Genomic DNA, 27571 nt, shown 5'->3' with positions numbered 1-27571 from the left:
TTATTTATTTCATTCCTAAGTAATCCTACCACACAATTAACATAATGGATGTCAAAAACTTTAAAGTTTAAACCAGACACAAAAGAATATATATTATTCAATTTCTGTAAAGTTCAAAGCAAGCAAATTAATTTTGGCTACTAGAGGTCAAGGTAATGATTATCCTTGTTTTAGGTGTCATGACTAAAAAGGGCAAAAGGGTCCTTCTGAGGCTAAGGCTGTGTTGTTTCTTGATTTGGTTGCCATTTACTACAATTTAGTACTCTCCATGTAAAAATTCACTGAGGTGTAACTTGTATACTTTTCTGAATGTATGTCTTACAGAAACAAAATGTTTACCTAGAGCAAAATGTCAAATAAAATTACTTAGGAGACTCTGTGTGTGTGTGTGTGTGTGTGTGAAGACCTTGGAGAACACAGAAACTGTGTACATTTCTCTTCCTCCATTTTCCTCAGGACTCCTTTTAGCTTTTGTTTGACAGGATCTTCAAAGAAGATAAGAATAATGCAATGAATATAATTTCTTTTAGAGAATAGGATTGCTCTTGTAGCATTTCTGCACAGAGACTATTTCGAGGGGGGTCCATTTGGACTGCATTATTCTTAGAATTTAGAAAGTTAAGGGTTTAATGCAAAAAAAAAAAAAAAAAGTGCTATAATAAGAACTATTACCTAGAGGCAGGAGATGGTGGTACTGCCTGATACAGAACAGCAACATTTTGTTTTTTTTACCTTACTGTTGGTGTGGATTCCAGTAAGTGCATTGTAATTGTCATCATCTCTCAGTAATAAGGTGAAATGATACGGTTTGTGAATTGTTTCATTTGAGGAGGGGAAAAAGAAAGGAATGCCATGTTGACTGTCTCCTTAGAAGTAGGGGAAGGAGTACTCCAAATTCAACAGAAAACTCCATTACTATAGCCCATTAATATGTAATATTAGAAAAGTGAGTGTCTGCTAATTTACACAATTGCATACAAATCTATCTTTTCCAGAAATGGCAAGCAGCCTTTTGAAGACATCATCTGTGTCAGTAAGGACCAAATTGCTACATCAAACAGGAGTGTCACTTTATAATACCTCTCATGGCTTCCATGAGGAAGAAGTTAAAAAAAAACTTCAGGAGTTTCCTGGTGGATCTGTTGACCTTCACAAGGAAGACAATGGCATTGGTATTCTTACTCTGAACAATCCAAGTAAAATGAATGCTTTCTCAGGTATTGATGATATTTGTTTTCCCTGATAAGGAGTGATACTAAATCAACATGTATCTGCCAGCACATGTTACTGTATCCGTGCTCTGGTTACAGAATTCTTGAACGCCATGGCACTCTTTATAGAACAGGAGGGGAAAAAAAAAAAAAAAGCGCAAAAACTCTTTAATGTGAACCAGGAGCATTTTTACTAACTATGAACATTTTAAGGTTTTTCTAAAAATTCATGAACACAAGTGTTGATTATAAGAAAACCATTCCTCTTCCTGTAAGTGGCCTTAGGTGATCAGTAAAAATGGTTTGCTACTCACTTAACCCAGAAAACCCCAAAAAGTAACACAAATCAAGAATTTCAAATCTTAATGTTCACTTTAAGAACACCCAAGGAACTGCTAAGGCCAGCGAGGGTATGCATATGGGAAATTGACTAAGCACCTGAAAGATGTCACATTAAAGAGGCAATATGTGCCTTTTCATCCTTACAATGTTGGATTTGGTAGGTGTGCCCAGGCCAAGCAGTGGGCTTGGACACAGCGGTCCAAAAAGAGTGAATTTCTATTGCACATGTTTAAAAATGCAGAGAGTAATATTGAACTTAAGAGTTTGGATGTATAATCTCTGGTCATTGAACATATCCAGGTGAACAAAGTACCTTAGAGGTGCCGCTGTACCTATAGAGCTCATGATTAGATTAACCCATACATGAGCTCCCTGTGCCACACTCACATGACCCTCACTGAAAAGGAACTGATTGTTCCTAAACCAGAAGAGGAGGCAGCATAGAAGAAAATCATAACCCAGAAGAAACTAAACGATAGCCCAGAAGAAACTAAATCAGAAACAAAAACATATGGCTGGGGTATTATATTCAGCATAAAATAAATGCAAATTAAAAGGAAAAAGTGGTAATTAGTTTTACCTTTGAAATTTATTTGCCATTTTATCAACTTAGATTTGTTTGTTTCCAGCTAATGCCACTGGGACATAAGGGAAAGAAAGCTTCAAATATTTTCTAAAACTAAACAGAAAAACTAAGTGTTTTTCCATTAAATGAGATTAATACTGATGAATGCCTTCTATTTGTTAGCCTATGAAAATCTTATGTTTAAGTGACATGATGCTCCAGGACATAGAGTAATTTGTAGTTTTTGCCAAAGCTCAAATTTAAATTATGTTATGATTTTTATACCAGAGTTAATGAATAATGCTGATCTACCACTCACATTTCAAGGTGATTGTACTGATCTGTACTTATTAAAATTATGTACATCATGAGGTGTAAATTATATTTTTAGTAGCCGAATTTTGAAATATTGGACTCAAAAGATCTCAATAAATTTTCATGTATCTGCTTTATATGTAATCAGAGCTATAGATATAATTCAATAGACTGTATGTTTTGTAAATTATTGGTGGTCTATCTTTCAACTCAGGATAACTTTTGTCTTCACTTACCAGAATTCAGAGCTGTTTCTAAATACCAGTGCTGAATAAGAGAAATATAATGCAAGATACAAATGTTAGCCTCATTCATAAATTTAAATATGTTAGTAATCAGCTTTAAAGAATGAAAAGAAATAGCTAAGATTAATTTTAATAGTATATTTTATTTAAAACTGTGTATCCAAAATATCATTTCAGCTTGATATGATCAGTCCCAAAAGAACTGTGATTTCCAAAATATCATTTCAACTTGTAACTGTTGTAAAAAATTTTTCCTTGTCATTTTCACACTAAATGTTTGAGATCTGATAGTATATTACACTTAGTACACATCAGTTTGGGCTAACCACATTTCAAATGTTCAGAAGATGTTTACATGTGGCTGATGGCCAAAAGATAGTGTAGCTCCATACTTTAGATTGGTTCAGGAAGAAAACCAGTTTTGATATTAGCCTAGGAAAGTCAAATCAAAATTAGAAAGGTAAGAGGGTTAAATTACACCAGTCATTTTAATTTATTATTGAATAGTTGCAAGTAATTTTATTCAAGTAGAAACAAATAATAATTTGATGCAATATATGTAAAGCTAATAAAGCTGCTTTGATTGGGTAATAGGCTTAGTTTGGTTAGGTTGAAAGAGGAAGACGAAGCCCTCTAAGCTGCTTTTTTAAAAATCACCCAACAATATACCCTTTAAGGACTTAAGATGAGTTTAAGTTGAATTTTTTAATTCATTGAATTTTTTAATACTCAAGATTAAAGCAGTTCTTTTTTGTGAAGTTTAAATATTATAAATGATTGAAGATCTGCATTTGCTTATGCAAATTTATTCTGTATGGGTTATTTTTTTTTCCTCGCTTGACTATAAATCATTTACAAGCAAGAAATATATTTTTCAAGTGTCTTCTACGAGGCCCTTGGGAAGGGTTTCAACTTCAAGTAGATCATAATTAGGAATTAGAAAGGGAAGCTGCATTAGTCATTTGTGAGTTAATAACATTAATTTAACATTTATTGTGGGTACAGCTCACTGATTGCTTCAGAAAATGGCAAAGAAAATAACAGTTCTTGACATTGTGGAATTTATCTTCCAAAGACATGTTGGGACCAACATTGTGACATGGGGCCAGTGCTGTGGCATAACAGGTTAAGCCACCACCTGTGGTACCAGCATCCCATTTGAGTGTTGGTTCAAGACTTGCGGCTCCCTGATAATGTGCCTCAGAAAGCAGTGGAGGATGTTCCAGGTGCTTGGGCCACTGCCCAAGACCCGGAAGATACTCTTGGCTCCTGGCTTCATCCTGTCTCATCCCCAGCTGTGGCAACCATTTGGGTAGTGAACTGGTAGATGAAAGGTCTCTCTCTTTCTCTCTTCTTCACTACATGTAACTCCTACTTTCAAATAAATAAATAAATCTTTAAAAAAAAAGTGTAAATAATTAAATGGGGACTATTTAGTAACTTTAGAAAACATATGGTACAGATTTATTTTTTTTTCCCCATTGTAACCCTGTGATCTTCTCATTGGCTTCTAAGGCATTTCCCAGACAGAGGAGGGTAAAATGAATCATGTTGAGAACACTAGGAACTTTATGAACTTGAAATAGCACCACAGATAAACATATCTAAAAGCTATTGAAGCGATTTTGAGGGATAGTCCCTAATGTTGGCATTTTAAATTTGTCTATTATAAACAAGCTTTAACAGAATTTTGGAATGAAAGGTAACAAACCAATGTATAAATTAGACTCCATAGTTGGTAGGCTGTGAAGCACTTTATAGTATGCCTTGACTCAGTAGAGCACAGTTTGTCAAGAGTGAAACAAGTTTAATATCTACTACTTCTTTCCTGGACTAACTTGTTACACTAGTTCTGGTGTGAGTAGGCGAGGAATCTTTGATCTTCATAGTCTGATATTACACTTATAAAACATGTTCAGCTTGTTGACTGAGACACAAATGTGCATCTGTGAAATCAGTTCTGTGTTTTATCTTTACCCCATTTTATTTCCATATTTGATATTCTTCCTGTTTTCTATTTTAGGGCATGTATGATGTATTCCTATTTTTCTAATTATACACATATTTTTTAAAAGATTTTATTTATTTAAAAGGCAGAGTTACAGAAAGAGAGAAGGAAAGTGAGAAAGATCTTCCATCTGCTCGTTTCTCCCCAAATGGCCACGATGGGTGGAGCTGGTCAGTCGAAAGCCAGGAGTTAGGAGCTTCTCTTGAGTCTCCCATGTGGGTGCATAGGCCCAGGACTTGGGCCACACTCCAGTGCTTTCCTAGGCACATTAGCAAGGAGCTGGATTGGAAGTGGAGCAGTCTGGTATTGAAGGTCATCTATATGGGATGCTCACACTGCAAGTGGCAGCTTAACCTGCTGCACCACAGTGCTGGCCTCACTGTGATTTCTTCATATAGACAAATGGGGTGTGCGTTGTGGTATAGCAGGTTAGGCTGCTGCTTTAGACAACCACATCTCATATTGGAGTGCCAGTTCCAGTTTGGATACCTCCTCTTCTAATCCAACTCCTTCCTAATGCATCCTGGGATGCAGCAGATTTGGGCTTGAGTAGTTGGGAGCTAAAGGGAGGGTAGGCGAGGGGCGAATATATATTTAGAGAGAACGGACACCAGTTCACTCCAAATGTCTGCAACCACTGGGGCTAAGCTGGGACCAGAACCGGAGCTGTATCTCCCACGTGGGTGGCAGCAACTCAATTATGCATAATACTGTACATTTTTATGAATTTCTAGATTTTTTTTATTTTCCTAGTCTCTTATATGACTTCTGGATTTCTTCCTATCCTCCATGGCAGGTGTTATGATGCTGCAACTCCTGGAAAAAGTTATTGAATTGGAAAATTGGACAGAGGGTAAAGGCCTCATTGTCCGTGGGGCAAACAATACTTTCTCTTCAGGATCTGATCTGAAGGCTGTGAAAGCACTAGGAACTCCAGAGGCAAGTGTTATATGAATTGTGCATTAGTCTCAACATTTCTCATGTCTGTGGATGAGACACTTATATTTTACTCATGATTTTTAGAATAGCTATTGCTCTTTAATAACTTTCAAGTAACCTTGTTGATATTGGCATGGATTAGGAATTTTTTTTATTAAGATTTATTTATTTATTTGAAAAGCAGAGTTACAGAAAGGCAGTTCTGAACCATCCACTGGTTCACTCCCCAAATGGCTACAGTGGGCTGATCTGAAGCCAGGAGCCAGAAGCTTCTTCTGGGTTTCCCAAGCGGGTGTGGGGGTCCAAGGACTTGGGCCATCTCTCCTGCTTTCCCAGGCCATAACAGAGAGCTGGGTGGGAAGTGGAGCAGTGGGATACTAACCCGCGCCCATATGGAATGCTGGCACTGAAGGTAGCAGTTTACCCGCTGCGTCACAGCACCGGCCCCAGGAAATTCTTACCATATTGGGTTTTACCTCTTCTTGTTTGCATTTATTTTATAAATCAACATAGTTCTCCACCCAAAACTCATCTAATTCCCTTAGCTTCAGCAAGCACCTACTATATGCAAAAATTTTACTAACTTCTGAGGATTTACTATCAAGGATTTACTGTCTAAGCCCCAGCATGTGCCATCTCCTGTTTTCTATAAAGTTTCCCAACTACCCCCTATAGCAGTTGAAATGAATTGATTCTTTGTTGACATTCTTCTTAATTTATTCAGGCCTTTTGTAAAATACTTACTCTACTGTACTTTGATGTTTGTTAAGTTTCTGTATCTGTGGTAAAATTATTGAGGGTTTCTCCTTATATTTGCTAGTCCCTGTCTTGAATCAATAATGTGTTGAATAATGAAATCAAACATATAATTCAAATAAAAACAGTCTGTAAGTACTGTATTAAGGTACAGAAATAAATATGCCATCAAAACATGAAAGAGAAACTATCACTGTGGAATTTAGAAAATCTTGATGGAGAAATATTATTTGACCTATGTATTTAGAAATAGAGGCCAAGCTGTTCCAAATAGTAGGAATGTTGCGAACAAAGACACAGGAACAGCAATTAAGTCTAAATGTGAGTTGGAAGATGACAAATACTTTGTTGTGGCTAGAGTTAGGATGTTTGAATGAGAGGTATGGTAGTCACAAATTTTGGTAAGATAGGTTGGGATTGGATCTTGCCAAAGAATTTAGATTTTATTCTGTATTGATATGTGAAATCGTCATCCTACAAGAAGGTTAATCCAGTAGCAGAATTGAAGGTATATTTAAAAAGAAAATGAAATTATATACAGAGAGATCAAGTAGGGAGCAAAATGATTATAATAATTTAGGCATGGTAGTACAAGTCTGAATTAATATAGTGGCAATGAAAATAGCAAAAGAAGGTATTGATATTAGAAGTATTTCAAAGGAAGACCAGAGTGAACATCTTAGAAACCATTTGAGTGTGGCAAAGTTGTGAAATGAAAAGTCAAAGATAATACTCAAAATCTGAACCTTTTGGCTACCAGCTTACCCTTACACAACTCAGAACTCTTATAATCTTTTACAGAGTAGGTAGTTACCCTTTTATTTTTCCAACTGTCCTTTAAATCAACTAGAATAGATTTCTTTTTATTATTCATTCCTTATGGATGAGGAAACTGAAGTTCCCACTTATGATTTAATTTCATGCTATTAAGTTAGAACACTGGGATTCAAACTCAGGGTTTTTTTTTGTTTGTTTGTTTGTTTTTGTTTGTTTGTTTGTTTTTTTACTCCTAGTTGTTTTTGCCATGCCAAGTTTGCGGTGTTGGCAGGATGGGGGCATGCCTGCTAGATTTCAGCAGTTGACTTCAAAACAATAGTTTTTGCAGTGGAAATTAATGAGACATCCAAAGAACAAATAAAGGAGAAAAAGAGAATCATAGATTGGATTTTGGGGCATACATGGATGTAGGGAATCAATTGACTGAGAAGAGCTAAGAAAGAAAACTGGAAAAGAGTATTAAAACAAACAGGAATAGAATCAGAAATGTGAAATGTTGTTTAAGGGAGAATATAAGAATGAAGAAACTTTGTCAAACCACAGTTATGGAGAGAGAGAAGATAATGGATGAGGAAAAAATATTTAATTGGAGAGTAGAGGATTATTAGAAAATGTTGAGAGCAGTAGTATTTAGCACAGCAATTAAGATGCTCTTGGGACTCCCACATCGTATAACAGTGCATGAGTTCTAGTCCCAGCCCTGCTTCTGTTTTCAGCTTCCTACACTTTATGCATCCTGGAAGGCAGGTAGTAGCTCCAGTTCTTGGGTCCTTGCCACCCATGTGGGAAATCCAGATTGAGTTCCGGGCTCCTTGCTGCAGCCCGGCACAACGCTGGCTACTGTGGCATTTAGGGAATGAATCAATAGATGGATCTCTTGCTCCTTCTGCATTTCAAATACATTGAAAATCAAAAAAAAAAAAAATCTTTGTGGAAAGTCTTCAGGGAGAAGGCTGCAGGCCAGATTACACTGGGTTGAAGAAAGTGCATAAGTTTAAAAAAAAAAGCTAATTAACTTGGACTACTTTTCAGAAATTTGTAATTTTTGGAGATAACAAGATAGTAACCTTAGAAATACAAGAAAGTCAAGCCCAACATAACTTTGCCCTTATTCTCTTCCTTCTTTTAGGTGTTTATCTTCTTAGAGATAATAAGTAGGGGGTGTCCTACGTTTCTTTCCCCCAATTACCCTGAGTAGGACTCCAAACTGTTCTAAGGGTATGTGACCTGGCTCTCTCTCCTATCTTTATTAGTATCTCCTGCAAAGCTGAGCTCAAGAAGCCCTTCTATATCAACAGTCAGATACACTTTTGGCATCATCACTTTCTTAAAGCCTGAATTTAAAAAAATTCTTGGGTAATACATTTGCATTTTACCTTTATGTTCATGCATATTTTTATTTGTAGGAGGGAATGGCTTTATCCATGTTCATGCAAAACACCTTAACAAGATTTATGAGGTAATGTATTTGAATTTTTTTAAATATTTCTGAAAGACAAAATAATGAATTTTTATTTTTCTGTTGTTTTCACTTAAAAAGTAGCAGCTGATTTTCAAGTTATACTTTTTCTAATGATGAATTACTTCTTTGTGCCATGGGGAATAGTCATTTGATTAAGTGTTAGTATACACAAAGTATTTTAAAAACAAAAGAAATGAAGAATGAAAAGCATTTAAGGCATAGCCCCTTTCCCTAAAAGAGCTTAAGTAACTAGCTACATGAAGTAGTAGATAAAGGGGAAGTTAAATGCTAATAGTAAAGCAGAATAAAGATACTGATCAAGAGTTGACACATGAAGATTACTTCATTTTTGAAATCAGTAGGATGTGTAGTAGAATGGTCTGTAATCAGCAAAGAGAGAAAAAGAGCTATAGATTTGGTTGGGTTTTACAGCTTTCTGAGCAAGACAGATATACTGTTTACCTGGATGGAGAAAAAAAGGAGAGGGTCCTTCCTGGCCTCCCACTATGCATTTGGGGTTCTAGGCTGTGACATGTTTTGGCTGGGTAGCTTTCTACTTTCATATTTCAAAAGTAGAAAATTTAAAAATTATGAAAGCTATGGAAATCATACATTTTCAAGCATACTTGTTAGTTGAACATTGCGATTTCTTTAGTAGTCATCACATCTGTGAGTCTAGAATGAATAATGGAATCATAACATTTCCATTCTTATATACTTTTGTCATTGGCTTAGTTTTTTTTTTTAATTTTTTTTTAATTTATTTATTTGACAGGTAGAGTTACAGACAGTGAGAGAGAGACAGAGAGAAAGGTCTTCCTGCCATTGGTTCACCCCTCAAATGGCCACTATGGCTGGAACTACGCCGATCCAAAGCCAGGAGCCAGGTGCTTCTTCCTGGTCTCCCATGCGGGTGCAGGGCCCAAGCATCTAGGTCATCCTCCACTGCCTTCCTGGGCCACAGCAGAGAGCTGAACTGGAAGAAAAGCAACCAGCACTAGAACCCGGCGCCCATATGGGATGCCGGCACCGCAGGCAGAGGATTGTAGCCTAGTGCGCCACCGTGCCAGCCCCTTGGCTTAGTTCTTGTTCACCTATTACATTTGGCTTTTTCTTAAAAGCAGCTGGAAAGTTATCTTTTATATATAATCCCTTCTACTTTGGAAAATGATTTTTTATTTTTTTCCCATAAAACTTTTATTTAAGGTATACAAACTTCATGCATTTCACAAATGCAGCTTTGGAAACACACAGGCACCTTTGAGCATGCCTTTGGAACTCCATGTTCTGTACCATATTTCCTAACACTGGATACAGCCTTAACTTTCCTGCCCTTAACCTGATGTCAGTTAAGGCTGGGTACACCCTCAGTTTTCCTACCTATAACCTGACAAGACCACATTGAATTATTCCTGATTGCCAGCAGCTAAGATGTTGCAGGAGGGGCCAGCATTGTGATGCAGTGGGTTAAGCAGCCACCTGTGACTGAGCACCAACACCAGTATCCCATATGGCCATGGGTTCAAGTTCTGGATGCTCTACTTCTGATCTAGCTCCCTGATAATGCGCCTAGAAAACATTAGAAGATAGTCCAAGTGCTTTGGCCTCTGCCACCCATATGGGAGACCCAGATGGAGTTACAGGATCCTGGTTTTGACTTGGCCCAGCCCTGGCTGTTGCAGCCATTTGGGGAGTGAACTAGCAGATTGAAGATCTTACTCTCTCTCTTTCTCTCTCTGTATCTTTCTCTCTAGCTCTGCCTTTCAAATAATTTACAAAAAAAAAAGTAAATCTCCTCAAAAAAAGTTGTTACAGGAGCTTAAAGTTATACAAAAGTATGTTTGGAAGTTACATTAAGGCTGCAGTTTAAAAATATAGTTAATCTTTTAATTAAAACATAGTGATTCAAGGAGGTATTTTGATAAACCTTAATAACATTGTGGTATGATTCATTGTGTGTTTAGCATTAAACAGGTTCAAGGTTCTGCTATCCTTTGATATGTTTTTTATCACAAACACTACAATTATTTTTGTTTCTAGTACACTTTGTTTTAAAAATAATATTTGCAAATTAGTTTTGAGATATATATTAACATCTCTTTTTCCTTAAAATTGTAGACTTCCCTTAATAAGTGTTGCCCTGGTTCAAGGCCGAGCATTGGGTGGAGGAGCAGAAGTTACCACAGCATGTGATTTCAGGTAACATGAAAATTGCATTACTTCTTGTACAAATCTAATTAATGTATGCTCACATTTATTTTTTGCTTTGATATCAATTTGATTTTATAAATTCTCAAACAGAAACTTTTTTCTTTTTGTCAGTTATTAAATAGGTACTTTTAGTCTTGTGTAAGTACCATTATGTTATTACTATGCAATTCAAAAAATTAACAAAAAGCAATGATTTGGGATAAATTAAATCCATATTAGGAAAACATTTGGAGAAAACAGCTAAATAAACATATGAAAATATTTAAATTATTTAAAATACAAATATTTAAATTCTTTAAAATACAAAAGACTTATACAAAGAAAAGTAAATATCTGAAAAAACAAAGGGAAAAAGAATGGAGAAAGACTGCTCTAGCTGTCCTTTTCCAAGTGAAAAGTTTTCCGAGATCCACTTCATGTCTTCCCTTTACTATGATTTTCAGCAACTTTGTGGAGCTTTTGGGCACACTAGAGAATAAAGTTAGAGAAGGTTAATTTGGAACCAGTAACTCTTCAGTCTTTAGAATTATTTTCAGTATTCTGTAGCTATGCCATGTAGGGATAACATTTGGTAAAATCTAATGCTTTACAGGTGCTTGAAAGTGTTTTCTTAGTACCATGGTCAACACCTACTAGCACAGATATCAAGAGACCAATATAATATTCTATAATCTGGATAGACACACACTTGAACCTTTTTGCAATGGAAAAGGTAGTATAAATAGCACAATTGGGGGTAAAGTGGCAATCCAGTAAAGAGCCTGAGCACTGGTGTCATAGACTTGGGTTTAGTTTCAGTTTTCAACTTTGACCTATTTGACTTTGAGCAAGTAACTGTTTCACCTCTTTATGTCTCAGTTTGTTGATCTATAAAATTATCTCCCTTAAATATTGATATTCATTGCTAAGTTTAAATTACTGTCTGGGTATTGTGTTGGCAGGATCAAGCATATAAATTCCCCGAGCCACACAGGAATCTTGAGGTTGAAAAACGGAGAAGGAAATTCCATAAGTATAAGGATTTAGGGAAACTTACATATATGGGATTCCAGAGCAGGGTGGCTAACAGGCATAACTGCATCATGTTTTGTTCTCCACAAAATAGTAGAAGAGGCAAGGTGTTATGTTTTTATAAACCATGAAGGAAGTGAGGGATGGTGCTCATGTTATGATATTCCTTTAATGTTCTTTAGCAGTAGCCCCTTAGGCATCTTACTGTGTCAGAAAGACTAATGCTAGCATTTAAACTTTTTGGCTGGAGAGTAATCCCATTTAGCCTGACAGATGGCCAGCTTCCTTCTGAGAGAAAGTGAAACTTAAGATGGCATGGTTTGCTGTCACATAACGAGATAATGAATATTTAGATTTTAGCATGTTTAACCTAAAGGACACATCAATATACACATAATATTATTGCTCAGTTTCTTAAGATTACTCCATACTATTTTTTTAAGTTAAATGTATTGTCAGCTGGTGCTTACAAGATTTGACAGAAGGGTACTGCTGTCATTATCTGTGAGCTCATTTCTCTTTATACTCATATTAAGTGTATTTCTGTCTGTGGAAGTATTTTCCAGTGGCAGTGGATAAGGGCATTGATGACAATATCAGTTGAGTAAATTTCAGGCAATTCTCTAAAGTAAGAAAGTTAAGCTAAAAAGTGTCAACATATACACTTAAAGAAGGAACTTACCTGGTTAGCAGAATGCTATTATAGATTTTGGCATTCTTTTGGAGCAACCATATATTCTTAGAATACAATTAAAGTAGTTTGTCATGGCTTCTTCCACTCAATACAATTATTTTGAAATTCATTCATCTGTTAATACTTCATTTCTTATTAATGCTGAAAAGTACCTTATTGTTTGGAAATATGGTTTCCTTTTGAGATTTATCTGCATTATTGCATGTATCTGTGTTTGTCAGATTTGTTTATTTTATTGCTCAGTAGTTCCTTTCTACACTTGTATAACACAATAGGTATTATGCAATGATGGACATATGAACTACTTCCAGTTTAGAGCTCTTATGGTGTTCTGAACTCATGTATAAACATGAGTGTTTATACATAAAAGGATATAGGTTTTCATTTCGTCTGGATAAAAACCTAAGAATGGAATCACTGGTTCATATGACACATGCACATTTAACTTAAGGGACTAAGAAATTGGTTTCTAAAACCTTTCCTAGGTGGGTTGTAGAATATTACTTTCCAGTCCACGATGGATAAAAATTATAGCATTACTACATATAGCCAACCTTTTATATTATCAGCCTCTTTTATATTTAGCCATTTGATAGATGGGAACTATTGTTATTACCCTTGTCAACTATTGTCAATACCCTTGATGACTGATAGTTTTGAGCATTTTACCATATGGTTATTGGTCATTCGATATGTCATCTTCACTGGTATTTCAAATCCATCTGTAACACCAGCATCTCATATGGGTGCCACTTCGTATCCTGGCTGATCTACTGCCAATCCAGCTCCCTGCTATTTGCCTGGGAAGGGCATCAGAAGATGGCCCAAGTGCTTGGGCCCCTGACACCCATGTGGGAGACATAGGAAGCTCCTGGCTCTTGGCTTCTGCCTGGTACAGCCCTAGCTGTTGGGGCCGTTTGGGGAGTGAACCAGCAGATGAAGATTGGAATCTCTATCTATCTATCTATCTATCTCTGTTTCTCCCTCTCTCTGTGTAACTCTAATGTTCCAATAAATAAATATAAAAAAAAAAAAAAAAAAAAAGGATTCCTAGTTCTTGGCTTCAGCCTGGCCCAGACCTGGCTGTTGTGGTCATTTAGGGAGTGAACCAGTGGATAGAAGATCTCTATCTCTTCTCTGTAGCTATTTCTTTCAAATAAAATAAATAAACATTAGGTTTCATGATTTGTTACAAGATGGGAATCATATATAACCATGATGCAAGTCAAGAATGAGAACATTACAAGTACTCCCAGAGCCTTCTACATTTTCCCTCTTGGTCTCAAACGCTTCACGTACACCTAGGGTTAACTATTACACTGAATTTTATGGTAATTAGTTTCTTACTGTTCTTTATAGTTTTATAAGGTAAATATTGTATAATGAATGTATTCTGTTTTTTCAACATCATCAAATGGCATTTCATAATAATATAGTGTGAGAAAAGATTTAGTAAGCTAATCTATGCAAAGTAGTAAAATTTTATATTAATTTGTTTCAGATTTGTGGCTAAGGTTTCAGTTTATCAAACTATGTCTTTTGTACTCACATAAATAGAAATTTTAAAATATTTTTGGTATATAGGACAATTTATAGATATCCTAGCCTCTGGGCTTACTAATGGAATGGGATTCTGGTACAGTGCCCTCTGCTGTCCTCAATGCACATTGCATTAGCATGCTGCTGCCTGTAAGGTGGAAGCAGTCATTGGCTTTATGGGTGATGTGAGATTAAGTTAGAAATGCCTTATTGTAGGCTAATCCTCCGCCTTGCAGCGCTGGTACACCGGATTCTAGTCCCAGTCGGGGCGCCAGGTTCTGTCCCGTTGCCCCTCTTCCAGGCCAGCTCTCTGCTGTGGCCCGGGAGTGCAGTGGAGGATGGCCCAAGGGCTTGGGCCCTGCACCTGCATGGGAGACCAGGAGAAGCACCTGACTCCTGCCTTTGGATCAGCGCGGTGCGCCCACCACAGCGCGCTGGCCGCGGCGGCCATTGGAGGGTGAACCAATGGCAAAGGAAGACCTTTCTCTCTGTCTCTCTGTCCACTCTGCCTGTCAAAAAAGAAAAAAAAAAAAAAAAAACCACACCAAAATACCAAAAAAAAAAAAAAAAGAAATGCCTTATTGTTTGAATATATTAAGTCCTTCCCTCACCTTCCCATGAGGTACATGTACTGATGACATATGTAACTTATATATATAGTTATACATAGTTTAAATAATCATGTAATTTAATAAATCCTAAGGTATATATAAGTGCCTATTATTATATTGAGAAATTCTCTACATAAAACTAAGTGCAAATTCAGACTTCATAGATGTCATTTGGAGAAAAAAAATCTGACATAGTGTGGTGACCATCTTTAACCATTTATTAGACTTTGCATCTTTCTTCATGTTCATTCCTCATCTGTGCTTGGGTATAATTAAGATTTATAGAAAAAAGCAAAATAAAAAAATATCAGAAACTAATTTTTCAATACTACTAATTAACCTTTATATACTGTTTTCTAAATTAGGAAGTGTAGTGTGTCCTTGGGACTCATTAGGTGATTATTTTTATTTTTTATGAGATATCTGAGGGTACTGTCCTCTATTAGATATTTCCAATAATATTCCTGGTACATTCAGAGTAGCTTGCCAAGGAGAAAAGGTTTATTTGTGGACCAACTTTTCTGGAAGTGTTTTCTTCTTTCACAGTTTTTAGCACCCATTTATATAGGGCATAATCATTTTTTGTTTCATTTTTCTAGTATTTTTTTTCATATTTTGCCAAATTACTGGTCCATAACTGATTACAGTAGTCCCCTTCCCTATCTGTGGTCTCACTTTTTGCAGTTTCAGTTACTTGCAGTCAATTATGGTCTGAAAATATTAAATGGTGAATTCCAGAAATAAATAATCCATAAATTTTAAATTGCATGCCATTCTGAGTAGCATGATAAAGTCTCATGACATCCCACTCCATTCATTTGTTCAGCAAATCAACTGCATGTGCCACATGCCTGTTAATCCTTAGTAGCCATCTCAGTTATCAGATCACTTGTCACAGTATTATTACACAATGATTATGTTAAAGTAACATTTATTTTACTTAATAATAGTCCCAACATGCAAGAGCAGTGATGCTGGCAGTCTTATTACAGTATATTTATATAGTTCTGTTTTATTACTAGTTATTAATATCTGTTTGCCTAATTTATAAGTTAAATTTTACCATAGGTATGTATGTATAGATACAGAAAATAACATAGTATATATAGGGCTCAGTATTCAGGTATCCACTGGGGATCTTGCAGTCTATCATCTCAGAAAAGGAGGTACATTTAACAACAACAATAAAGATTATGAAACTAATCTTACAAAGTTGAACAGCACTGTCATACATTATTCACCCATTTTTAAAGCTGTGTTCCAAGAACTGTAGTTCTTGAAAGTCAGAAGCTGGTAAAAACGATTGTGTACTGAATGAAATAACATTACTAGCTCCAGTTACAAGGAAGTGATAAACATGTTTTCCTCTAGCTGATTTCCTGCCAACTTTACCAGTACCTTTCAGTTATCTGCCATGACAAACTCTTTAATTGTATTCCAAGAATATATGGTTGTTCCAAAAGAATGTCAAAGTCTATCATGGCATTCTGCTAAACAGCTAAGTTCCTTCTTTAAGTGTATGTGTTGACACTTTTTAGCTTGTTTAACTTTCTTACTTTAGAGAATTGCCTGAAATGCACTCAACTGGCATCATCTTCAATGCACTCATCTACTTCCAATGGAAAATACTTACACTGATGGAGACACACTTAATACAAGTAGATAAGAAATGAACTTGTAGAGAATTTCAGCATTGCCCTTCTCTCAAACCCTAGAACCACCACTTGACAATACATTTAATGAACACCTATCCCAGAAACACTCAGGTATACTTGGCATATATAAATCCTCATATTAAGTTGTATTTGATTGAGTCATGAATGCCATGTAAAGCATCCCAAGGGAAAATGGCTTTTTCAAACGTTATGGAAAAATCAGCTTCCAGATGCTCAGGATCTGCTTGAGTGTTCAACCCTTATGTTTCCACATTAGTGATACAATTGATATGAGGAATTGAAGTTAGAAATGTGATCAATCCCAGATGTGTACAAATAAATGTGGAAATACAAGAGACATGAACAAGGAAGACAATGACTCACCCAAAGGAACACAGTACTTCAATGTTAAGTAATGAAGATGACCAAATTTATGAAATTTTGAAAAGGAATTCAAAAGAATGATTGTAAGATTACTTTAAAAACACAGTGAAACAATGACATGAATTAAGGAAATCTATAAATGACATGGCTGAGAAATTATGCAGGCAGATAGAGATATTAAAGAAAAATTAACTACAATATTAGAAATGAATTCATTATGTCAAATATAAAATACGATGGAAAACCTTAATAGACAGACTGGGAGAGGCAAAAGAAAGAATATCTGAGCTAGAAGACAAACCTTTTGAAATATTTCAGACAAAAAAAATTAAAAAACTGAAAGCAGTGTTAGGCAATTATAAGATACCATCAAACAACCAAATATACATTCTCTTAAGAATTCCTAAAGGAATGGCGAACAGAATGGCTTAGAAAATATATTCAATGAAATAATAGCAGAAAATTTCCCTAATTTGGAGAAAGATATGGACATCCAAGTATAGGAAAAATCTAGACCCCCAAATAGACATGATTAGAAAAAATGTTCATGAAGATACATTGTAGTCAAACTTTCAAAGTAAAACATAAAAGATCCTAAAGTGTCACGAGAGAAATGCCAGATTACTTGTAAAGGATCTTCAGTTAGATTGACAGTAGATTTCTCATCAGAAACTTTACAGGGTAGGAGAAGATGGAGAGAGATTAAAGTCCTAACAGGGAAAAAAGAAACAAAAAACACTGTCAACCCAGAATCTGAAGCTCTGATTTATAAATGAAGGTGAAATAAAGATATTCCAAGACAAATAAAAAATAAAATAATTTGTCACCACCCAGACAGCCTTACAAATGATACTTAAGGGTATACTACACACAGAAACGGAGAAAGATAATCAGCATCGTGAAAACTGTGAAGGAAGAAAACCTCCTAATAAAAGTACAAAGGAGATGAAAAGAAGCAGTAGGAATATTTATGGAAAAATGTAGGACCAAGTCATTATTTATCAATAATAACTTTGAATGTAAATGGACTAAACTCCCTAATGAAAAGATACAGATTGGATGAATGGATTAAAAAACAAGACTCATTTGCTGCCTGTGGGTCACACCTCACCAACAAAGATACATACAGACTGAAAGTGAAAGAATGGAAAAGGTTATTCCTGCAAGTGGAAATAAAGAGCAGGAATAACTATCCTCATAATCAGAAAGAATAGACATTAAGACACAAACTGCTAAAAGAGACAAGGCCATTATTTAATGATTAAGGGGTCAATTCAACAGGAAGATTTAATTATTGTAAATGTATAGCCACCCAATACTAGAGCACCTAGATACTTAAAACAAATGTTAATGGATCTAAAGGGTGACATGTGTTCCAATATAAAGATAACAGGGACTTCAACAACCCCACTTTCGTCAATGGACAGAACAGAAAAAATATCAATATAAAGAAACAACAGAGCAAATCTGCAGTACTGACCAAATGGATCTCATTAATCTTTTTTTTTTAAAGATTTTTTTTTTAATTTATTTGAAAGACAGAGTTACAGAGAGAGGTAGAGACAGAGAGAGAGGACTTCCATCCAATGGTTCACTCCCCAATTGGCGACAATGGCCGGGGCTGTGCCGATCCAAAGCCAGGAGCCAGGAGCTTCTTCCGTGTCTCCCACGCAGTTGCAGGGGCCCAAGAACTTAGACCATCTTCCACTGCCATCCCAGACCATAGCAGAGAGCTGGATCAGAAGAAGAGCAGCTGGGACTAGAACTGGCGCCCATATGGGATGCCAGTGCTTCAGGCGAGGGCTTTAACCTGCTGTGCCACAGCGCTGGCCCCAGTGGATCTAATTAATATCTACAGAACATTTCATCCCATGGCTGCAGGATACACATTCTTTTCATCAGCAAATGGAACATTCTTTAGGATTGACCATATGCTAGACCACAAAACAAGCCTCAATGAATTAAAATAAAGTTTTCTGACCATAGTGGAATCAAGCTTGAAATTAACATAAGAAACTAGAAAATATGCAGACACATGGAGACTGAACAATAAGCTCCTGATTGAACAGTAGGTCATAAAAGAAATTTTTTTTTTTTTTTGACAGGCAGAGTGGACAGTGAGAGAAACAGAGAGAAAGGTCTTCCTTTGCCGTTATGGCCGCCGCAGCTGGCGTGCTGTGACCACCGCACTGCGCTGATCCAAAGCCAGGAGCCAGGTGCTTCTCCTGGTCTCTCATGTGGGTGCAGGGCCCAAGCACTTGGGCCATCCTCCACTGCACTCCCTGGCCACAGCAGAGAGCTGGCCTGGAAGAGGGGCAACCGGGACAGAATCCAGAGCCCCGACCGGGACTAGAACCCGGTGTGCCAGTTCCGCAAGGTGGAGGATTAGCCTATTGAGCCACGGTGCCAGCTCATAAAAGAAATTAAAAGAGAAATCAAAAAATTCCTGGAAACCAATGAAGATGACAACACAACATATCAAAACTTAAGGGACACAGCAAGAGCACTGTTAACAGGGGAGGTTATAGCAACTAGTGCCTACATCAAGAAAGTGAAAAGGTGGCCGGCGCGGTGGCCCAATAGGCTAATCCTCTGCCTGCGGTGCCAGCACACCAGGTTCTAGTCCCGGTCGGGACACCGGATTCTGTCCCGGTTGCTCCTCTTCCAGTCCAGCTCTCTGCTGTGGCCCAGGAGTGCAGTGGAGGATGGCCCAAGTGCTTGGGCCCTGCACCTGCATGGGAGACCAGGAGAAGCACCTGGCTCCTGGCTTCGGATCAGCGTGGTGTGCCGGCCGCAGCGGCCATTGGAGGGTGAACCAATGGTAAAGGAAGACCTTTCTCTCTCTCTCTCTCTCTCTCTCTCTCACTGTCCACTCTGCCTGTCAAAAAAAAAAGTGAAAAAGTATCCTATAAATGATGTAAAAATGCATCTCAAGGACCTAGAAAAAGAACAAATCAAACCTTTAGAAAACGAGCTAAAATCACTTTCTGGAGAAAGAACAGCCCTCTCAAGAAATGGTGTTGGGTAAATTAGAACTCTGCATACAGAACTATGAAACAAGACCCTTAACCTACACCATATACAAAAATCAACTCACAGTGAGTGGATCAAGTTCTAAACTTACTGAGGTCTGAAACCATCAAATTACTAGAGAAAAACATAGGAAAAATACTGCATTATGTTGGCACGTGCAAAGACTTCTTGGGTAAGACCCCAGAAGCACAGGCAATAAAAGCAAAAATAGATGGGATTACATGAAGCTTAGAAGCTTATGCATAGTAAAGGAAACACTCAACCAAGTGAAGAGGCAACCAACAGAATGGGAGAAAATATTTGCTAACTATGCATTTGATAAAGGTTTAATTTCCAGAATATATAAGGAGTTCTGGGCACAGAGTTTTGGTACTCACTGAACATAAAACTTTGTAAAACTTGAATTTTTCAGTCAGAATTGTAAGCTGGACCAATTGGGATGTCTGTATTGTTGGCTAATGTTACTGCTGTTAATTGTAAGTCTCACTCAGGACATGAACAAGATTATTTTTTCCTCACAAGTAGATGTGTATGATGTGTTGTTATGGGTGTCAGTGCTGTCGTGTCCCTTCTTAAAATAAGTTATCCATTTGTAAACTGCTGATATCAAAGTTTCACTATAAATTTGATATTTCTTCAATTTTAGCAGAATTCATGTTAGGGGCAGATAGTTATGTCTTACTCATCTTAGGGCTTCAAAGTAGATCCTCCTTAGACATGTCATAACAAGTTAGTATGGATTTATTTTTGTGTAAACCATTTGAAATTCATGAATAGTGTTTTTTTCATTATATGTATATTCCATGAACTTTTTGAACACCCTGTGTACATTTGTTCAGAGACCTGAAACAAGGTTAATTCCTTCAAAAAGCAGGAGCACACTTCTTCAGCTATCACCAACAATGAACAGCCCTTCCAGGTATCATTAACATTCACCATTACATAACCTGTCAAAGGCAATACTCTTTCCCTAGTTATGAGTAAGTTAGCCTATTACATTGTTCTATTTGGATAGTAACAAGAAGCATAGCCACATCTGGTTAATTTCATCTCCTCTTCTCCATGATGTCAGGAAATTTTGAACACCATCTATAATCAGTGTACTAATAGAGTCAGAAGGTACAAATCCTTTTACTCATCAAAACAAGGCAGTTTTATTTGGTTTCAGAAAGAGTCTGTCCTAAGTCTTCAAAATTTTGTAAGCCAGGTCCTGCAGTACTGTATATGAATGAATAGAATTCCCTTGCATTAAATTACATTATGAGTAAGACTGTGTAACAGAATCTACACTCATAATTGATGAATAATCCTGTAAGACCTGTCAGGAAGTAGTTTCAACTTTTAGATATAGGTTGTTGATTAGACTGCATCTTTTTTTTATTTATTTATTTTGACAGAGTTATAGACAGAGAGGCAGAGAGAAGGGTCTTCCTTCCATTGGTTCACTCCCCAAATGGCTTCTATGGCTGGCACTGCGTCGATCCAAAGCCAGGAGCCATGTGCTTCTTCCTGGTCTTCCATGTGGGTGCAGGCGCCCAAGCACTTGGGCCATCCTCCGCTGCCTTCCCAGGCCACAGCAGAGAGCTGGACTGGAAGAGGAGCAGCCAGGACTAGAACTGGTGCCCCTATGGGATGCTGATGCCACAGGAGGAGGATTAACCAAGTGAGCCATGGCGCCAGCCCTAGACTACATCTTACATTATAAATTTCAGCATTTAAAAATTTGTGTTAAACTTTACTAGCTTAATAGGGAATCTTGTGAAAAGTTATCCTAAGAATGCTGTCTATTTCTCTCACTGTTAGACTAAATTATCTGTGTTCTTTAGTCATCTTTTTTTTAAAGATGTTATTTATTTGAAAAGCAGAGAGAGGGGAGAGGGGGTAAGAGAGACAGAGATCTATGCATTGGTTCACTTCCCAAATAGCTACAACAACTGGGGCTAGACCAAGCCGAAGCCAGAAGCCAAGACCCTCATCTGGATCTTCTCAGTCAGTGGCAAGAACCTAAGTCCTTGGGCCATCATTTGTTGCCTTTCCATACTCATTTGCAGGAAGCTGGATCAGAAGCATGTAGGTACTCTGGTATGCAATGTCAGCACTCCAAGTGCTGGCCTAACCTGCTGCACCATGATGCCCACCCCATCAGTAGATTGCTTTATCACATTTATTTAATGTATTTTAAATGTCTATCAGTGCACAAAGCACAACCTAGGTATATTATTTGTAAAAAAGTAGAAGTTAGGGGCAGGTTTTGTAATGCTAAAGATTAAGCAATACTCATTCAGGTCCAGGCTCCTCTACTTTGGATCCAGCTTTCTGCTAATGAGCCTGGGAAGCAGAAAGAATGATGGACTTGGGTTCCTGCAACCCATATGAGGAGACCCAGATGGAGTTCCTGGCTCCTGGTTTGGGCTGGCCCAGCTTCCCTCTTCCTCTCCCTCCCCGGCTGTTTCCTTTTGTCCTCACACTTCCCCCTGCCTGTTCATTTGCTATTCAGATAAATAAATCTTAAAAAGAATTTGGTTTTAAAAAATAGATGCCAAAATTTGATCTCAACATCAGTATCAATTCCGAGGATTTAATCTGGAACAATGACAGATGTAATTGATTCCTTTGAAAACTTTACAGGATTGAATTTAGTATTAAAAAATTTCCTATCTCCAACATTATTTCACATCCTACCTGTAAATGCTGTTAACTTTTGACATTGTTTTCATCGTAACAAGGCAGTACTCTGACAATTTTGGGCTAGACTGATTCTTATCTGAGACTTATTCTTTCTTCCTACCCATTTAAAAATGATTCATTGAAAGCTTCTATTTTTGTAGCTGTTTGCCTCTGGAAGCAATTGTTCATAATTGTAGTGCATTTTTCTTTGTAGAAATTCACAGCTATGAAGGAGATTTTCCCAGTGGATAATAGGCTTATGTGGGAATTCTCTATTGGAATATTTCTCCTGACTACAGGGGCAAACACTTGAGTCTATTCTTGGTGGTAATAACAAAACCAAATCACCTGCCATTGAACATTTATACTCTGGAAAGCTAAACTAATTTAAGGTATTTTTTGTAATGAGTAGTTTGAAAACCAAGATTTTTAGTTTTAGGATTCTGACATGACATTCCATCCAAATTCAGTTTTAACATAGTGAAAATGTCTTGTTGAGGCATGCAGTCAAAATAAAATTCACAGGCAACATTCCTAAACAGTATAGGTTTAGTCTGTTGGTAGTTTACAAATATTTAACCAATAAATGTGAAACCTTTCACTGTGCCTACCAGTTTCTTTACATTATCCACAATTTGGATAAAATGAACCTCTTCTAAAGGAAATTGATACTTATCAATCTAATCCAAGCCACTGTCAAATTTCTTACTGGTATCTTTGCTTCCACCTTTGTCTAGTCAAATGACTGTGTGTGCCATGAGATTAAGAAGGAGCTCACAGCACTGGAACCAAACTGCCTGGCTTTAAATCCTAGCTGCAGGGGCTGGCATTTTGGCAAAGCAGGTAAAGCCACCACCTGCCACACCAGCATCCCATATGGGCGACAGTTTGTGTCCCGGCTGCTCCACTTCTGATCTAGCTTCCTGCTAATGGCTGGGAAAAGCAGTGGAAGTTGGTCCAACCATTTAGACCCTTGCTACTCATATGAGAGACCAGGAAGTATCTCCTGTCATTGTAGTAGCTAACAGGGTAGTGAACCAGCAGATGGAGGCACTCTATCTCCTTACCTCTCTTCCTCTTTCAAATAAATAAATCATTGAAAAAAAAATTCAAGGCTGTGCCATAGCAATATGCCCTTACGTGAACTGTTGAATACCTGTTGGTTCTATTTCTCATCTATAAAATGAGAATACTAACTTACCTCAAATGGTTGTTCTGAGGATCAGGTAACAAAATTTCTTAAACAGTGAATAAAAATGTTATTAAATGCTGAATAAAAAGTTTTCAGAGGCAGGCTTGGTGGTGTACTGGAGTAAGCCACTGCTTGCAATGCCTGCATCCCATGTCAGAGACTGATATTGATTCTCACTTTTGCTTCTGATCCAGCTTCCTGTTCATGTGTCCGCTAGGGATGCAGTAGCTAATGGCTCAAATACTTGGGCCCCTGCTATCCACATTAGAGTCTTACGATATAGTCTCTGGCTCCCGGCTTCCGCCTGGCTTAGCCCTGGCTGTTGTAGACATTTGGGGAGCGAACTAGCAGATGGAAGTGCAAGATTTCTCTCTCATGTGCACGCTCTGTGCTTTCAAAAAACAACAAAAAACTGACAGCAGTCAGCCTCTGGCTACGCTGCCTGCCTGCTGCCCCATTGCAGTGTGTTCAACAAATCTAACTCTGCTCACTCTGTCTCATTGTTGGGGTGAATGCTTTTCACTATCTGCAATGTTGGCTTCAACCAATTGCTTTCAGTCACAGTCCTCACTATCGCATTGCTCAGTGGGACCAAGGAGACAAGGAAGCCCCCAACATCCCATAATTGAGGAGTCACCAGCTTGCAACACCAGCATGGAAGAGCCACAGGCTCCTAATTCCAACCCATTGGGAGCGATGGCACACAGTGTGGCCCCCCAAAAAAAACTTTAAAAAAAGAAGTCCTCATACAACAACCTGAGCAAACTTTATAAAATAACAGATACAAATCCCTCAGTTGACCTCCTCTAAGTAACTTTATACTTGAAAAATAAAATCTAAACTTACCAAGGCCTCTCAGTGTACTCTCTGACTTCATCCCCCATGGCTCTCTGCTTCCTTTGTTCTGGTCACACTGACCTGGTCCCGAAAGATACTAAGCAGTTCTATGTCAAGACCTTTGAACTTGCAGGTCCTTCTTCCTGGAACACTTTCTCCCCAGCTTTTTGCTGTGCTCACTCTGTCAGGTAGTTGCTCAAATATTCAGAGGCCTTCTCCATCTAAAAAAGCACATCCACCAACACACATAGCTGCATTCATTAGTTCCTTGCCCAACTTGGTTTCTTTTATAGCACTTATTGCCATTGCCATTTGTTTAATTTCTCTTCAGACTGGAATGTAAGCACCTGAACACCCAGGTTTTATTTTGGTCATCCCTAGCCTCAGTATCTAGATCACTATGTAGTCCTGGTAATGCTTAGTAAATACTTGTATTTGCTCCCTGTGAAGCAATAGTCACAGTCTATTCATTTTTTTTCATGGTATGCACCTAACATTTCCCACTCCCATACTTTCATCTGATGCCAAGTTCCTCATTAGACCACCACTTAACTCTGAATGATAAAACTCTAGGCTTTCAGAAACAAACTGGATTCTTATTTGCAAAGTTAAGGAGACACAAAGAACATAATGATGTTTTTAAAGGGAAGTTAAATTCCTGATGAAACAGCTACTTCTTTTTTTAAAAGATTTATTCATTTATTTGAAATGCAGTGTTAAAGGGAGAAAGAAATCTATCCTGGTTCATCCTCAAATGGCCACACTGGCTGGTGCTAGACCAGGCTGAAGCCAGGAGCTTCATCCTGGTCAGCAACATGGGTGGCAGGAGTCCAAGTATTCAGGCCATCTTCCGCTGCTTTCCCAGGCACATGAGTAGAAAGCTGCATCAGAAGTGGAGCAGCCTGGAGTTGAACCCATTGTGCCACAATGCTGGCCACAAACACTTAAGTTTTTAACAGATATACTTGTAAAGATCTTTGGGGATTTCTCATCAAATCATGAATGGGAAGTACTATGTTTATAGCATATATGTGTACTTGATGTTTTTCTTTCTTCTTTTGCAGGTTAATGACTCCAGAGAGTGAGATCAGATTTGTCCACAAGGAGATGGGCATAATACCAAGCTGGGGTGGTGCTACTCGGCTTGTTCAAATAATCGGCAGTAGACAAGCTCTCAAAGTGTTGAGTGGGGCCCTAAAACTGGATTCAGAAAAAGCTTTAAATATAGGAATGATCGAAGAGGTCTTGCAGTCTTCTGATGAAATTAAATCTCTAGAAGAGGCACAAGGGTGGCTAAAGCAATTTATCAATGGGCCGCCAGAAGTAATTAGAGCTTTAAAAAAATCTGTTTGTTCAGGCAAAGAGCTTTGTTTAGAAGAGGCATTACAGAATGAAAGAGATCTTTTAGGAACAGTGTGGGGTGGAACTGCAAATTTAGAGGCTATTGCAAGAAAAGGAAAATTTAATAAGTAGTTTTTAAAAATATAAATGTACTCCAATGATTAATGTTTTAACATTAAATGTTCTTGAATATGAATATCTGAATTGCTTTGAAAGCTACTACTAGTTTTTAGTAATTTTGAATGCTTGTATTCATGGGCCTAGTTCTCACCAGATATTCATTTGGATATTTAACACATAATCTGGGACATTGGCTAAAACATATACCACTTATGGGCTTAAAAATTATTGCTGGAGTAGTTTTTAGTTTAAAACCAAAGATTAGTTCTTAAAAGGAATTAATTCTACACAAAATCTGTTCCTAGGATTATCATAAGATTTTTGTGATCTTACCTGGAAATAATTTACAAAAGTAACTGAATGAACTTTGTAGTTCAAACTGGGAAGGGATTGGATATAACAAGAAAGAAAAGCTGTCATTTCTTTCCCTATGCATAGGGAAATGACCCTTCATTTTGAAAAATGGTATGATCCACTAGTAAATCTGGAGCCTTACTTACTTGATCTTTTCAATGATTACTTTTCTATTCATAATGGACAATCATTTGTGTTCCTAGAATCCTGAATTAGTATACTATAGCTCATAACAGATTTAATGTTGAGACTACTCAGATTCATATATCACATTTCAATTTGAATTTTTTAAATAGCTAATTTTTCTTTTTCTCTTTTAAATAAAAATAAGTGAAATTTTTATGATCATGTTGGTAATATACACCTTTAAAAAATATATGTTAAAGAATTAAGTCTGAATTCTATCATGAGTTAAAATGTCAAAACAGTGACAATTCTCCTTTGCTGTTTTTGTTACTGTAATTGTCATATTAGAGAATTATAGTAAAAATGAATAGGTTTTATCAACATCCTACTCTTTTGTTTTGAAAATATGGTAGAACAGCCGGCGCTGCCACTCACTAGGCTAATCCTCCACCTGCTGCGCCGGCACCCCGGGTTCTAGTCCCAATTGGGGCGTCAGTTCTGTCCCGGTTGCTCCTCTTCCAGGCCAGCTCTCTGCTGTGGCCCAGGAGTGCAGTGGAGGATGGCCCAAGTGCTTGGGCCCTGCACCCACATGGGAGACCAGGAGGAAGCACTTGGCTCCTGGCTTCGGATCAGTGCAGTGCGCCGGCCGTAGTGGCCACATGGGGGGTGAACCAACGGAAAAAAGAAGACCATTCTCTCTAACTCTGTCAAAATAATAATAATAATAAAATATGGTAGAACAAACTCATGTTACTTTGTTTTCAGAGACAAATTATAGATTACCATGTTAACATAATACTTATTACTTTGCCATAGAAATAAAAGCTGCCTCCCAAAAGTGGTCTGCACTACAGCATTTTGTGTTATGTGAATTCATGTCTACTGATATTTTTAAGTAATATAATGTGCCATGTAATCCAGTGTTAGACTTATAAGGAAGATATAAAGTATTTATGCTATCAACTATTTGAGAAATTTACATGTCACAAGCTTTAGGTTTACTTCCACACATACTTCTTCCATATATATGCCTGCAGATTCTGTTCAAATTTTCCCTATGAGGAAATCACTTTTCTGAGCAGATGACCATTTAAGCTGTGTACAACCAATTTAAACCATCATCTTTCTAGTTACCTTTTCTACAAATGTCAAAATATTTCCATCCCCCTTCTAGAT

General features: G+C 37.4%; 1 protein-coding gene across 3 annotated transcripts in view; it reads left to right on the top strand.

Moving 5' to 3' along the window:
• Positions 1 to 27543, top strand: part of ECHDC1 (ethylmalonyl-CoA decarboxylase 1) — a 41349-nt gene extending 13806 nt beyond the window's left edge. For all 3 annotated transcript variants that reach the window (XM_062186737.1, XM_062186736.1, XM_062186735.1), the window contains 5 exons: positions 996 to 1217; positions 5483 to 5625; positions 8565 to 8617; positions 10739 to 10819; positions 25519 to 27543. In XM_062186737.1, coding sequence (XP_062042721.1) covers positions 998 to 1217; positions 5483 to 5625; positions 8565 to 8617; positions 10739 to 10819; positions 25519 to 25927 — 906 coding nt within the window. In that variant the 5' untranslated portion in view covers positions 996 to 997 and the 3' untranslated portion in view covers positions 25928 to 27543. The remainder of the gene's footprint in view (positions 1 to 995; positions 1218 to 5482; positions 5626 to 8564; positions 8618 to 10738; positions 10820 to 25518) is intronic.
• The last annotated feature ends 28 nt before the right edge of the window (positions 27544 to 27571 follow it).

This window comes from Lepus europaeus, chromosome 3, assembly GCF_033115175.1.
Source record: "Lepus europaeus isolate LE1 chromosome 3, mLepTim1.pri, whole genome shotgun sequence".
Classification (NCBI taxonomy): Eukaryota; Metazoa; Chordata; class Mammalia; order Lagomorpha; family Leporidae; genus Lepus; species Lepus europaeus.
The sequence above is the reverse complement of the archived record's forward strand: the minus strand, read 5'-3'. Positions and strand labels throughout refer to the sequence as shown.